Consider the following 14,739-nt stretch of genomic DNA (forward strand, 5'->3'; position numbering starts at 1 on the left):
GAAGACGAAAAACATTATTTATTATCAGGTGTTTTCTTTTTTTTAATCTCCCCATCTTAAATCTATGCTGACAGACTAGAGAGCACATCACCCATGCTGAAAGCATTTAGTTCCCCAGGAAACCTTCATCACTAGGAAAGCAGCTGATAGAAGAAAATCTGCATGCTGCTCATTCAGATCATTTCATGATCTTTGAGGTCCCTTCCAAACTGGTATTCTGTGATTCTGTTCTATCCTGAAACCTCCATATTGATCATTTGATTCCTGTTTTGATTCATCCTCAAAGACCTATTAAAATCCATATATTATTGAAGACTGCAGTAGACAGTTGTCACCTGTATGTATCTGAAATGGCAGAGAACTTGCAACTTCCTCCCTGCTCCTGCCTCACCAACAGGTGTTGGGATTCAGTTACACTTCTTTTGTGAATTGTGCTGTCTGTCCATCTGTTATTGCCTGAAGTTCACAGCTGTCTACACTTCTGAAGTATGACATAATTCTTCACCAAATGACAGATGGTTGTCTGATGACATTTAAATATAGGGCAAATGTCAGCTTTTTTATTGTTAGATAGTAAAGTTGGACACATTTTCTTAGACAAACTACAAACAGCTTAACTGGTAAAGTTCTGTGTAAAAGTGATTTAGTGATTGCCATGTTTGTCTAAGTTCTGATCCTATACCAGTACACATTTAATTTTAAACCTGCCAGGCAATACCTGTTCCTGCTTGATATGCTTGGTAATTCACCATCTGTATATTGTTTTCATTAAACACAACTTTTCTATTAAAAAAAAAAAAAAAACCAACTCACATATGTATAGTGGTTCTGAAATTTCATTATCATGCTGAGGTTTTAATTGTACAATGCAACTAAAAAAAAGTAAATCTTGCAATGCAGCCACATCAATAACCGATTTAGCAAAAAACAAACTCCCCCACCTAGGAAGTTTTAATTTAGAATTATATTAAAGTGATAACGCTACCAAGAAGGTTAAATAATTAATTTCTTCTCATTTTAATTGTAGACTATTATTTAATAAACAAAGTCATTTACCAGGTAATTTATTCTACTTCTTTATAGGCAGCTCATTTAAAGTCTAAAAATAAATTGCTAATTAAAACAGGATTCACTGTTGTAGAAAGCAACTCATTTTCCCATAAAATCTAACAAGGACTATGTTAGAGCATCCACTGAGAATCTTTGAAGGGCAAAGAAGCCACCAACAATAATGAAATATTCTGATTACTGAGAAGGCTTTCATCTGAATAATTAATGAAACACACACGTTTGTCATAAAAACCAACACTAGATCATTATAAAGAAACTTTTTTAAACACTGTCCAAAAGCTAACTAACTAGATCAAAGAAATACACAGTCCTTGAAAAAACACAAAGCACAGGAGTTATTTGCACAACCCTGTGTGTACATCTAGTTTGGTCAAGAGAAATAAATTTCATATAATGTAGGAATTCCATGTATAGCCATATAACTTTGGGAACTTGAAGGCAAAAAACCAGAAGGAGTTTATTCCAGGTGAAGAGAACTCCTATCTCCAAATACGCTGCAAGGATCCCATCCCTCAACAACATCACATCAACAACACCCCAGTCCAAAACTCTTCAGATCAAAGCCCTAAAAATTATTAGACTGACACGAACTACATCTACCATACATTTCTAGGCCAATTCTCTGTTTTTCCCCAAACTTCTTAAAGGCTTACCAGGCTGACATGCTGTTGGGCAGCGAGTCCACTCACTGAAAGGTGTGACAACACAGTTTTTCTTGCAGAGGAGGAGACACGGCCGCACAGTTTCAGGTCTGATGGACTCTGGACATCTATTGATCCAAACCCAAAGATAAAATATAGAAAAAATTAAAACTACAGGGAAATGTTCTCCTCACAAGTCTCTCACAGGGCTGTGCAGGTACCGCCATACCAAAGGTAACACTCCTGGTCAGTCACAGCAAGCCTCATTTTTCTTCTCCTTTGCACTCGTGTAACCCAACTGAATTTAGCATACTTCAAAGATTAAAAACAAAATAATAATAATAACAAAAATGTAGAGTTTGACTTGATGACTACAGGCTACATCTATGCTACTCTATCTATGACGCCTAAAACACAAAACTCACTGCAGCAAAACAGATATATTCACTATCAAAAAAAGCACGTAGTTATGTTTATAAATAGCTTAAAGTACTCTTTGATTGAGGCCTCAATTGTTATTTAAAAAGTTGTACAACACAGTATAGTATAACAGCACTGTGATTTGGTTTTCATTCCTTCTGAACTCTTAGATTAAAAATCTGTCATGCATATTCTAAAAAAGGTTTCAGACACAGTTAACAAATAAAAACTCAAAGGGTGGAAGTTGAAAATTTTCCTGGCATCAGGCAGATCATGCACATCAACTGAGGGATCAGAACAGGAATTACTTCTTTAATTTTTTTATTAATCTCTAGTAGAAAGATCACTCGAAATTACTTAGTAATGCATGCAACCTCAAATAACCCCATTTGAAAGAGGAATAGGCCACTACAACATACTAGGAGAGAAAGTAAATCTTAATGTCACAATTTTGTTACTGAGATAGTAATAAGATACTCAAGGGTATAATTTAAAAGAAAATAAATACAAAGAGACATGTCTTCTCATTAAGCATGATTATCCTAGAGGGCATATTTCTGTTACCCAAGTTGAAATATTTTTCTGCAAAAATTTTAGTTTTATTTGGCTATATAACAATTTCAGGAAGAAGCTCCTATAAGGGCTCAGCAGTCCTTCTTGATCCAGCTACTTCCATTACACAAGGAACACTACAGCACTGAAGCTACCACACCAAAGCCAAGGAGATAGCCTTTCTGAAGTTCCCAGTACACAAATCTCTCCTTTTGGCAGGACTTTTCCACCTCTGAAATTCTGTTTGCCCTCAACATACTTCACTAAAGTATTTACTTACCCCCTTCAGTTTCATTTCCCCTTACACAATCTCAGAAGTGGAGGGGGCAAACAACTTTTTTAGACATCACATAGCTCTATAAACAATATGTTTAATTAGGTAAAGTTAAAAAATATCAAGAATTCCAGGTATAAATGAATATTAGATTTCTTTCCTTTTATTTAATTAATCTCATTAACCTTAAGAACTTTAATTAACTTTACTGAAATCAACACAGTCTGCTTATAAGAGCAGGATTGTTTTGAGAGCTACAATAAGACATGAAACTCAGTTGTAAGTCTCTAGACTCATTAACAGTGCAAAAAATAATTAGCAATGTCTTGATTTTTTCATATGAGGGAAAACATCTGTGCTACTTTTTTTTCCTCATTTAGTAAAGCAAAGGAAAATTCAGAATACTTGTACTGCAGAATACATAACTTTGTTGTGTTGGTATCACATCATAGAAGCTCTACAAGTGAACTGAAAGATATAGATCACATATGGCTCTTCCTTATTGTGGTGTAAATATAATGCAAAATCTGTTTACTTTTTCTATTTTATTAGAGCATTGTTAATAATGTATTAATGAACATTATATTCAATCTACTTAACATTTTCCTCACACCTGTCCTTCAGGAAAAATATTTGCAGAAAAATGTGAATTAGAATAACAAAGGAGCTATAGCAACAAATCTACACCACTAAAAGCATGCATTTTCCATGGGTTTACACAGAAAATTAAAAATGCTCTAGCTTTTTATTTTTGTTAGATATTTGTATCCCTTTCATAGTAGTGATGGAGTAGTAGCTGGAGAATTAGTCCTGAAATTATTTTCAAGGATGCATGGATTTTCAAGGCTATGCAAGGATTCCATAGACCCGCTGAAAATGCCTTTATATGTCATGTATTGCAACCTCAAATAACCACTAATAACCCTTTTTAAATACCTTTTGGGTGTGACCTGGCCAGAATTGCTCTTCATGCAGAAGACTTTTCTTGTCTGTATGCCCACTCCACAGGTGGCTTCTCCGCTCCAATTAAGTGTGGCATTGAGTGCAGTTACCAGCATGTCTTCAGAGCAAGAGCTCCAGGGAGAAGTTTCCCAGAAGAAATGCATGCACGGGTGATCATTACAGGCACGGTGCTCCTGCAGGGCTTGGTCAGGGGGACAGGCTTTTCCACCTGGAGTAAAGAGAACACCCCAATTTATATTATGGCAAGTGGCAAAAGGAAGACATAGAAAAATAATTAAAAATGTTAAGTTTGCTTAGTATCTTCCCCCCCTCCCCAATTAAAAATAAATAAATAAATAAAGTTTAAATAAAGCTGTTGACCTTTATAGCTGCAATAAGAACCTTCTAAAATATTGTTTCCCCATTAAATTAGCCTTGCATAAAATTGTATTCCAGCACATAATGGAAACAGAAATAGGCAAAGTGTATTTCTGAGTAACCTTATTGATACTCCTACACAGACCCAAGTTAATTCCATTTAAATGCCAGTATCACTCAGCAAACATGCAATTAGGTTTAAAGACAAGTTAATATTATTTTTATGTTCATTCTTTGTGCTAGTTTCCCAAGGAGGAGCATCGCGTTCTGATATTTGGACTCTGTTCACACATTGCCTTAAACAGACAAGCTTTAGAGGGTCCTGAACCATACTGATGGAGGAATGCATCAAATTATACCCATATCAGAAAATCAAGGGAGGGAAAACTTGAAAGAGGTTTTGTGTATGAAGTCTTTACTTTTCTGAAACAGCATCATTCAAATTAGTGTTGAAATATTTTGCTAAGGTACTGCACTTTGTCGACAGCTGGTAATAAATCCACAAAGTACAGGCGTTTGAACAGCCTCCCCAGAAGTTTCAACACTGTAGCCAGCAGTCTGCATTTACCCCATAAAAGCAGGCACTGTTCTTAGCTCAAAAGCTAAGGAACAATGCAGTGAAGTTTAACAGTAAGCATTGTAATTTTAGGAAGAAAGAAGTAAAAATTACTAAAACCAAAGCCATTTGCTTACAGGCAACTTCTGATACAACCAAAGTGCTGCAGGTTTTGAAAGAACTGTAGCGTTCGGGCCAGATACCACAAGACTCAGAGCACATTCATGCCCTACTAAAATCATCAAGCGATGAAGGTATATTGCTTCTTGAAGGGATGTCTATTGCCTTGTAGGCCTGAGACTTCTCAAATAAGGTATAACCCTAAATGGCCACAATAAATAGTACCAAGGAAAGAAAGAGAGAAATTTCTTAGCGCAATGATTAGGATAATCATGTCACATTCATTTTCCCCATGAAAATGGACTGTTTCACATATTACAGTACCACAGTATCACAGTATGCTAGAGATTGGAAGGGACCTCAGAAGAACATCTAGTCCAATCCCCCTGCCGGAGCAGGAACACCTAGATAATGTTACACAGGAATGGGTCCAGGCGGGTTTTGAATGTCTCCAGGGAAGGAGACTCCACAACCTCCCTGGGCAGCCTGTTCCAGTGTTCCGTCACCCTCACCAAGAAGAAGTTTCTTCTCAAGTTTAAGTGGAACCTCTTGTGTTCCAGTTTGTACCCATTACCCCTTGTCCTATCATTGTTTGCCACTGAGTAGAGCCTGGCTCCATCCTCGTGACACTCCCCCTTTATATATTTATATACACTAATAAGGTCACCCCTCAGTCTCCTCTTCTCCAAACTATAGAGACCCAGCTCCCTCAGTCTTTCCTCATAAGGGAGATGCTCCACTCCCCTAATCATCTTAGTTGCCCTGAGCTGGACTCTCTCCAGCAGCTCCCTGTCCTTCTTGAACTGAGGGGCCCAGAACTGGACACAATATTCCAGATGCGGTCTCACCAGGGCAGAGTAGAGGGGAAGGAGGACCTCTCTCTACCTACTAACCACCCCCCTTCTAATACACCCCAGGATGCCATTGGCCTTCTTGGCCACAAGGGCACAGTGTTGGCTCATGGTCATCCTGTCGTCCACTAGGACCCCCAGGTCCCTCTCCCCTACACTGCTCTCTAACAGGTCGTTCCTCAACCTATACTGGAACCTGGGGTTGTTCCTGCCCAGATGCAGGACTCTACACTTTCCCTTGTTATATTTCATCAAGTTATTCCCTGCCCAACTCTCCAGCCTGTCCAGGTCTCGCTGGATGGCAGCACAGCCTTCTGGCGTGTCAGCCACTCCTCCCAGCTTAGTGTCACCAGCAAACTTGCCATTTACTGACTTTATGGACCTGATGTTCATCAGTTTCCTAATCCATTCTAAACCTGCTGAGACTGCCTACCTCCACAGTTGCATAAGTTTACCTCATAAAGAAATATCTTTTAAAACCTGTTTTAAACCAAATCCCTCTAGTTTCATCAATAGCCTCTTGGTTATCAAACTCTGGGAGCTGGTCAGCAGCTTGGAGAAAACTGAGGGTTTGAACTGCCTGTGAGATGGCATCCAGAAGTCAGACAGCAGAGCCATGGCCTCAGTTGATAGAGGACAAATGAAATGGCACTTGCAAAGGTAACGGAGCTCTGTAGAATCAACCACTATTTATCTGTATGCAGACATGTGGCTCTGTATAGCAAACCACTATACTCATTCATAAAGATGTATAAAAAAAGTTGGGCTATTTGATTTTAATTATTCCTTCCTGAGGAACTTTAAAGTCTTCACTTAGATAAAGACACTAGCATGATGAGTGCGGATTTGTGTCATCCAACAATTTCTTTAGGATAGGATGCAGCTCTCCTGAAGTTAATTCACACCCAGACTAGCCCTCAATAGATAACAATTCATAGCTGAAGTAAATAATTTGGAATTGTGACAGAATTTCTTTGACACATGCATTAACTCAAGCCCATAAAGATTTTTTAGTCACCAGGCATGAAGTACAGAAAGTATTAACTATTGCTGCAGTACTGGGATTACTTCTGATCTAAACACAGTTTGGGTGAGGAATGCAAGTCAGCTCATTAACAAGCAAACAATGATTAATCCAAAATTTTTACCACTTACTTTCAGCTGGAAGGGCCAAGATGGACCTACTCCTGCTTTGACTGCCCTCAGCATTTTTACTGGAGCATGAGTGGGAACACGGGGACCATGCGGACCACTCGCTGATAACACAGTCCATTGCACAAGGGATTTCACAAGCCACAAATTCAGGATAGAGAAGCTCTGAGCAGAGGTGATGTGGCACTTCTTCACCTGGAGCAAACAAAACAAGACAGACATGGAGGAAGGCTCAGCTTGGTTCAATATCCAGTCAAACAGACTATATCAAACATCCGCCTGTGGAGGAATATACTACAAAAGAGCACATGGTTAGGCTTTAAGCTTGAAAGTGTAATACTTGAACAACTGAATTATTTCTTCAGAAGAGCAAAAAAGAAAAAATGTGTTTCAAGATTCGTGTGTGACCTCTTGGCTGCAGTCCACTTCATAAAGCAAGTCCTTCTGCAACCTCACCAGAATGAACCATTATTTCTGACTCTGCTTCTCACACAAACACAAGGATCCAAAATTATGGACCTGTTGGACCACCCCCATCTAAGAGAGAAATACTTTCTGTTAGAGATAAATCAAAGGATCTGAACCAAAGCATACCTCCTGATGAGAAGCATCTTTCCAAAACCCCTTTCAACAAGAAGGTAGAACACTAGGGACTGGTGAGTTAAAACCTACTAACTAAAAGAACCGCTGGCAGAATGAGCAGCAAAAACAAAGCACATGAGGGATCCATGTGGAGTCCAACATGCAGAACTATTGGTTTTAAAATGCAAAATAAAAATATACATTTATTTTTTAAATAAAGGAAATGTTCAGTAATTTTAGCAATTACACAGAATTTACAAGGACATCATAATGAATAAAAATTCATAAAATGTAAGTCTTTAGAACTGAGTAACACCTAATATCTTACAATTTAAGCAATGAACAGACATGGCTGACTTTATTACGCTGTTCTATTGTTTAGTATTTCTGGACCCTTATGAATTTTTAGCTACATAGCCGAAAATTCTGGAAGCTCAAATCTACCTGTTTACAAGCAACAAGCTCACACTGAATGTTACGTCCTTTTTTGCCCTTATAATAGTTACAAAGCTCTCCTTTGAGGTTTCTTTAATTATGAACTTAGGAAAAAACATAATAACTATACAGGCTCAATTATACGTAGGAAAAAAATAATTAAATTTATAATAGCAACAACTGGCTCTTTCACCTCACCCTACAGGAAAAGGCTCCATAACAAGGCGGTCCAGAATGCAATTATAACTAGGAGGGTAGAAAACTGCACTGCTTTTGCAAGGCAACACATATACAAGTGAGTAAAAAAGAGGCTGGCTGCTAGCAAGAGTGCATAAACCTGTCAATAGCACAGTGGTATTATCTGCAGTTGCATTTCTAAATGAAGACAGAATCATCATCCTCAAGGCACAAATAAAACTTTTCAAGCATATTATAAGAAGTAATGGAGAATCTAGCAAGCAAGCAGACTCCAAGATACGCTTTAAAATACTTTATTCTTATAATCCCTTTCCACTGCGTATGCTATGCTCATAAGGAAGGGCTTGGTATGCCCAGTGTTTGAACTACTATTTTATGTCTAGTCAATAATGAAATGGAGACCAACACCCACCCTACAGACAGCCCCCATCCTTTGGTACTGCACTGTTGGCACCCTTGCAAACCAAGGTGTCCTGGGCTCAGCAGTAGCAGTCATGTTTTTCCTTTGTGGTAGCTGGTGCAGTGCTGTGTTTTGACTTCCAGCCTGGGAACAGTGTTGGTGAAGCCGATGTTTTCAGTTGTTGCTAAGTGATGGACTTTGTGAGGCTCATGCTCTGCCAGGGAGGAGGGGAAGCTGTGAGGAAGCAGAGATGGGGCGCCTGACCCGGGCTAGCCAGGGAGGTATTCCATACCACAGCACGTCATGGCCGGGGTGGGGGGTAACGGGGAGTTACCCGGAAGGAAACGGGCTTCCCGGTGGGACTCGTTTCTTGGCTGGTGGTATCGTATTCTCTTCCCTTGTTATTTTCTCTTATTATTGTTGTCGTTGGTGGTAGCGGTGGTGATTTGTGTTGTACATTGGTTGCTGGACTGTTCTTGTCTTAACCTGTAGGAGTTGCACTCTCTCGATCCTCCTCCCCGTTCCTCCGGGAGCGGGGAAGGGGAGAGCCCCGGTGGGGGGGGGCGGCCCTCAATTGTTGTCAGCTCGGCACCACTCACTGGGAGTGAGTGAACAAGTTGCCTGACTGGGTTTAAACCACGACAGCTCTTTTTGGCACCCAACGTGGGGCACGAGGGGTTGAGATAAGAACAGATCTGACTGGATTGATAGTCATTCGTCACAATGCTGATTTATTGGCTCTCAAGGTTGTTCCTCTTGATCTCATAGTTTCAGTATACCATATCTTACGTCCATCCGGTATTGGCTGTATTAGTGTTTTTCAAATGTGGGGCTTGGGCTAAGGTTTTTATCCCATTGTACTTTATGGTAATGACTTGTAATACAATAGAATCATTGATCATGAAACTGATCTGGCTTATGTTCCCAGTGTGGTCACCACCTTTATACTTTGGGAGGTATATGATGGAGGTGCTTAGCAATTACACATCTTTTTTCTCCTTCTCAGGTGCTCAACCTGTGAAGGAGACATCCTTTTACCCTCCCAGTCGTCCCCCCAGACCATTTACATTTGAGAGTTTTGAATTTTTTGAATGGCATTTTAATGCTGTTGAGACTTGTTTGCTGATCGTGATGGGAATCACCATGCTAGCACGCATAGAGTGTGTTTTGCCCACTACTGATTTCAAGAGTTAAGCAGAGTCAGGTTTGGGTCTTGTCTGGGGTCAAACGACGATGTAGGCGGACCGAGAGATTTTCCCTGAGGCTGGACAGTCATGAGTGGCAGGGTGTGTGGGATAGTATGGGCAAGTATCTAGGTCAGTGGGCCCCTCCAGTACTTTGGAATTTCACTACCGAACAACTGCAAAATCCAGACGAATTAGTAAAACACTTAAATGAGGTGTGTGGTCATTCTGGCCATACCAGAGATGGACAAATCATAGCAACGTGCTGGGGCTTGGCCTATGCTTACAGGGCCTTGTTCAACACTATCCAGCACCTTCAAAAGGAGAAGAATGTCGGATCTGAGGGCAAAGCAACAGTCGCTACTCAAACTTTGGCCTCAATGAACAGAGCAGCTACCCCAGTGGCAAGTACAGCAGCTGCTCAAACTTCAACTGCAACAGACAGCGCGGTTACCCCAGCTCCAAGAACAGCAGCTACACCACCCCCAGCAACAAATACAGTTGCTACTCAAACCACAGTGATAATCACTGCAGCCAAACCAGAGGACCAATTCGTACCAATATTGGTTGCCCCTGTACGCAAGAGAACAAGCAAAAAGGAGGCAAGAAGGGTGAAGCGAGATGAAGAACCAATGAATTCACCACCCGGTCCAGAATCTGATCAGGAGTCATCATCACATGACGAAGAAGAAGAAGAAGAGGTAACTTCTCGACCTCGGACCTCAACCGAGCTGCGGAATATGCGAAAAGATTTTACCCGTCAACCAGGGGAGCACATCATCACCTGGTTACTCCGATGCTGGGACAATGGGGCCGATGGTCACGAACTAGAAGGTACAGAAGCCAAGCAGCTGGGATCACTTGCTAGAGAAGGGGGAATTGACAAAGCAATTGCAAGAGAGAAAAAGTCCCTCAGCCTTTGGAGGCGGCTCTTGGCAGCTGTGAAAGAAAGGTTTCCGTACAAGGACGATGTTACGAGTCGTTCGGCCAAGTGGACTACTATAGACAAAGGCATCCAGTCTCTGAGGGAATCAGCCATCGTAGAGATGATCTATCACATCAAGCCGAATAACGGGGATACACCTATAGATCCAGATGAAGTTGAATGTACACGACCCATGTGGCGAAAACTTACACAGAATGCACCGTCATCATATGCCCATTCACTGGCAACAGTAACCTGGAATGACATAGTACCACTAACAGTGGATAAAATGGTTCATAAACTCCGAGAGTTCGAAGACAATCTCACCCCTTCCATCATCTCAGCTGTGAAAAAACTGTCCCAGGACCTCGACAAATTGAGGGACGATGTATCTGATTTATCCAGCTCCTCACGTGTACCAACACACGTCTCAGCTATTAACAAAAGGCGTCCTATTCTTCAAGAGAGGAGATACAGGAGGTATACGCCACGGGGTACCTTATGGTTTTACCTGCTGGATCACGGAGAAGACATGACAAAGTGGGATGGAAAACCTACTTCAGCTTTGGAGGAATGGGTGAGTGAACCGAAGAGGGGAGCAAGGGCCAAGACTGATCATCCCATGAGAGCTACGGCTTCAGTCTCTGGTGAGCAGTTTCCCAGATGGAATGGAAGAGCTGATTTTACTCCAGCTCCTGTGATAACAAAGAATAATCCCTTTTACCCCGATTTAAGTGTCCAACGCTGTGACGACCATTAGAGAGGCCCTGCCTCCAGCCAGGTGGAGGTAGGGGACAATTGGATTTACTGGACTGTGTGGATCAGATGGCCTGGCACATCAGTCCCACAGAAGTATAAGGCTCTAGTAGATACCGGTGCACAGTGTACCCTGATGCCATCAAGCTGTCAAGGGGTGGAACCCATCTATATTTCTGGAGTAACAGGAGGATCCCAAGAGTTGACTGTGCTGGAGGCTGAAATCAGCCTGACTGGGAGGGAATGGCAAAAGCACCCTATTGTGACTGGTCCAGAGGCTCCATGCATCCTCGGCATAGACTACCTCAAGAGAGGGTACTTCAAAGACCCAAAAGGGTACCGGTGGGCTTTTGGTATTGCTGCTTTGGAGACTGAGGAAATTGAGCAGCTGTCCACCTTGCCTGGTCTCTCAGAAGATCCCTCTGCTGTGGGGTTGCTGAAAGTTGAAGAACAACAAGTGCCAATTGCGACCACAACAGTGCACCGGCGGCAATATCGCACCAACCGAGACTCCCTGATTCCCATCCATCAGCTGATCCGTAGACTGGAGAGTCAGGGGGTGATCAGCAGGACCCGCTCACCCTTTAATAGCCCCATATGGCCAGTGCGAAAGTCTAATGGAGAATGGAGACTAACAGTAGACTATCGTGGCCTGAATGAAGTCACACCACCATTGAGTGCTGCCGTACCGGACATGCTAGAACTTCAGTATGAACTAGAGTCAAAGGCAGCCAAGTGGTATGCCACGATTGATATGGCCAATGCATTTTTCTCAATTCCTTTGGCAGCAGAGTGCAGGCCACAGTTTGCTTTTACTTGGAGGGGTGCCCAGTTCACTTGGAACCGACTGCCCCAGGGGTGGAAACACAGCCCTACCATTTGCCATGGACTGATCCAGACTGCACTGGAAAGGGGCAAGCTCCAGAACACCTGCAATACATTAATGACATTATTGTGTGGGGCGATACAGTGGAAGAAGTCTTTGAGAAAGGGAGGAAAATAATCCAAATCCTGCTGAAAGCCGGTTTTGCCATAAAACGGAATAAGGTCAAGGGACCTGCACAGGAGATTCAATTTTTGGGAATAAAATGGCAAGATGGACGTAGACAGATCCCCACAGATGTGATCAACAAGATAACAGCAATGTCTCCACCAACTAATAAGAAAGAAACGCAAGCTTTCTTGGGTGCAGTGGGGTTCTGGAGAATGCACATCCCAAATTACAGTTCGATTGTAAGCCCTCTCTATCATGTGACCCGGAAGAAGAATGATTTTAAATGGGGCCCTGAGCAGCAACAAGCCTTTGAGCAAATTAAACTCGAGATAGTTCATGCAGTAGCCCTTGGACCAGTCCGGACCGGGCCAGATGTAAAAAATGTACTGTACACTGCAGCTGGGGAGAACGGTCCTACCTGGAGCCTCTGGCAGAAAGCTCCAGGGGAGACTCGAGGTCGACCCCTCGGCTTTTGGAGTCGGGGATATAAAGGATCTGAGGCCAGCTATACCCCAACTGAGAAAGAGATACTGGCAGCCTATGAAGGGGTTCGAGCTGCTTCGGAAGTGATTGGCACTGAAGCACAGCTCCTCCTGGCACCCCGGTTGCCCGTGCTGGGCTGGATGTTCAAAGGCAGGGTCTCCTCTACACATCATGCAACTGATGCTACATGGAGTAAATGGGCTGCACTAATTACACAATGAACTCGAATAGGAAATCTCAGTCGTCCAGGCATTCTAGAAGTCATCATGGACTGGCCAGAGGGCAAAGATTTTGGAATGTCACCAAAGGAGGAGGTGGTGCGCGCTGAAGAGGCCCCACCATATAATAAACTGTCAGAAAGTGAAAAGCAGTATGCCTTGTTTACTGATGGCTCTTGCCGTATTGTGGGAAAGCATCGGAGATGGAAGGCAGCTGTATGGAGTCCTGGACGACAAGTTGCAGAAACTGCTGAAGGAGAGGGTGAATCGAGTCAGTTTGCCGAGGTGAAAGCCATCCAGCTGGCCCTGGACATTGCTGAACGAGAAAAGTGGCCAGTACTTTATCTCTATACTGACTCATGGATGGTGGCAAATGCCCTGTGGGGGTGGTTGAAGCAATGGAAGCAGAGCAACTGGCAATGCAGAGGTAAACCCATCTGGGCTGCTGCACTGTGGAAAGATATTGCTGCCCGGGTGCAGAACCTGGTGGTGAAGGTACGTCATGTAGATGCCCATGTACCCAAGAGTCGGGCCACTGAGGAACACCAGAACAACCAACAAGTGGATAAAGCGGCTAAGATTGAAGTGGCTCAGATGGACTTAGATTGGCAACATAAAGGTGAATTATTTTTGACCCGGTGGGCCCATGACACTTCAGGCCATCAGGGCAGAGATGCAACATATAGATGGGCCCGTGATCGAGGGGTGGACTTAACAATGGACACTATTGCCCAGGTTATTCATGAGTGTGAAACATGTGCTGCAATTAAACAAGCCAAGCGGTTAAAGCCTCTTTGGTATGGAGGACGATGGTTGAAGTATAAATATGGGGAGGCCTGGCAGATTGACTATATCACACTGCCACCAACCCGCCAAGGCAAGCGCCATGTGCTTACCATGGTGGAAGCAACCACCGGGTGGCTGGAAACATACGCTGTGCCCCATGCCACTGCCCGGAACACTATCCTGGGCCTTGAGAAACAGATTTGTGGCGACACGGCACCCCAGAGAGAATCAAGTCAGACAATGGGACTCATTTCCGAAATAACCTTATAGATATTTGGGCCAAAGAGCATGGCATTGAGTGGGTATATCACATCCCCTACCATGCACCAGCCTCTGGGAAAATCGAACGGTACAATGGGCTGTTAAAAACTACACTGAGAGCAATGGGTGGGGGAACTTTCAAGCATTGGGATACACATTTACCAAAGGCCACCTGGTTGGTCAACACCAGAGGATCTGCCAACAGGGCTGGCCCAGCCCAGTCAGAACTTTTACATATTGTAGAGGGGGACAAAGTTCCTGTGGTGCATATGAAGAATTTGCTGGGGAAGACAGTCTGGGTAATTCCTGCTTCAGGTAAAGGCAAACCCACTCGTGGGATTGCTTTTGCTCAGGGACCTGGATATACTTGGTGGGTAATGCGGGAAGATGGGGAAGTCCGATGTATACCTCAAGGGGATTTGATTTTAGGGAAAAGCAGCCAGTGAACTCAATTGTATGCTGTTGCCTGCTTTTATAGCCCATCAACTAGATGTCTCCAGGTCACCAGCGACTGGCCCTGACTTCCTTCCAGCCATCATCCCAACAGAGAATGAACTTGG

General features: G+C 42.9%; 1 protein-coding gene across 3 annotated transcripts in view; it reads right to left on the bottom strand.

The window, feature by feature from the left end:
• THSD7B (thrombospondin type 1 domain containing 7B) overlaps positions 1-14,739 on the bottom strand; it is a 284,858-nt gene that overhangs the window by 145,619 nt on the left and 124,500 nt on the right. For all 3 annotated transcript variants that reach the window (XM_057401826.1, XM_057401823.1, XM_057401824.1), the window contains 3 exons: positions 6,961-7,152; positions 3,895-4,129; positions 1,725-1,840 (listed from right to left, as the gene is read on the bottom strand). In XM_057401826.1, the coding sequence (XP_057257809.1) occupies positions 1,725-1,840; positions 3,895-4,129; positions 6,961-7,152 (543 nt within the window). The remainder of the gene's footprint in view (positions 1-1,724; positions 1,841-3,894; positions 4,130-6,960; positions 7,153-14,739) is intronic.

The sequence above is a fragment of the Pezoporus wallicus genome, unplaced genomic scaffold, assembly GCF_028554395.1.
Source record: "Pezoporus wallicus isolate ANWC-B61680 ecotype Strahan unplaced genomic scaffold, APGP_CSIRO_Pwel_v1 contig_865, whole genome shotgun sequence".
Classification (NCBI taxonomy): Eukaryota; Metazoa; Chordata; class Aves; order Psittaciformes; family Psittacidae; genus Pezoporus; species Pezoporus wallicus.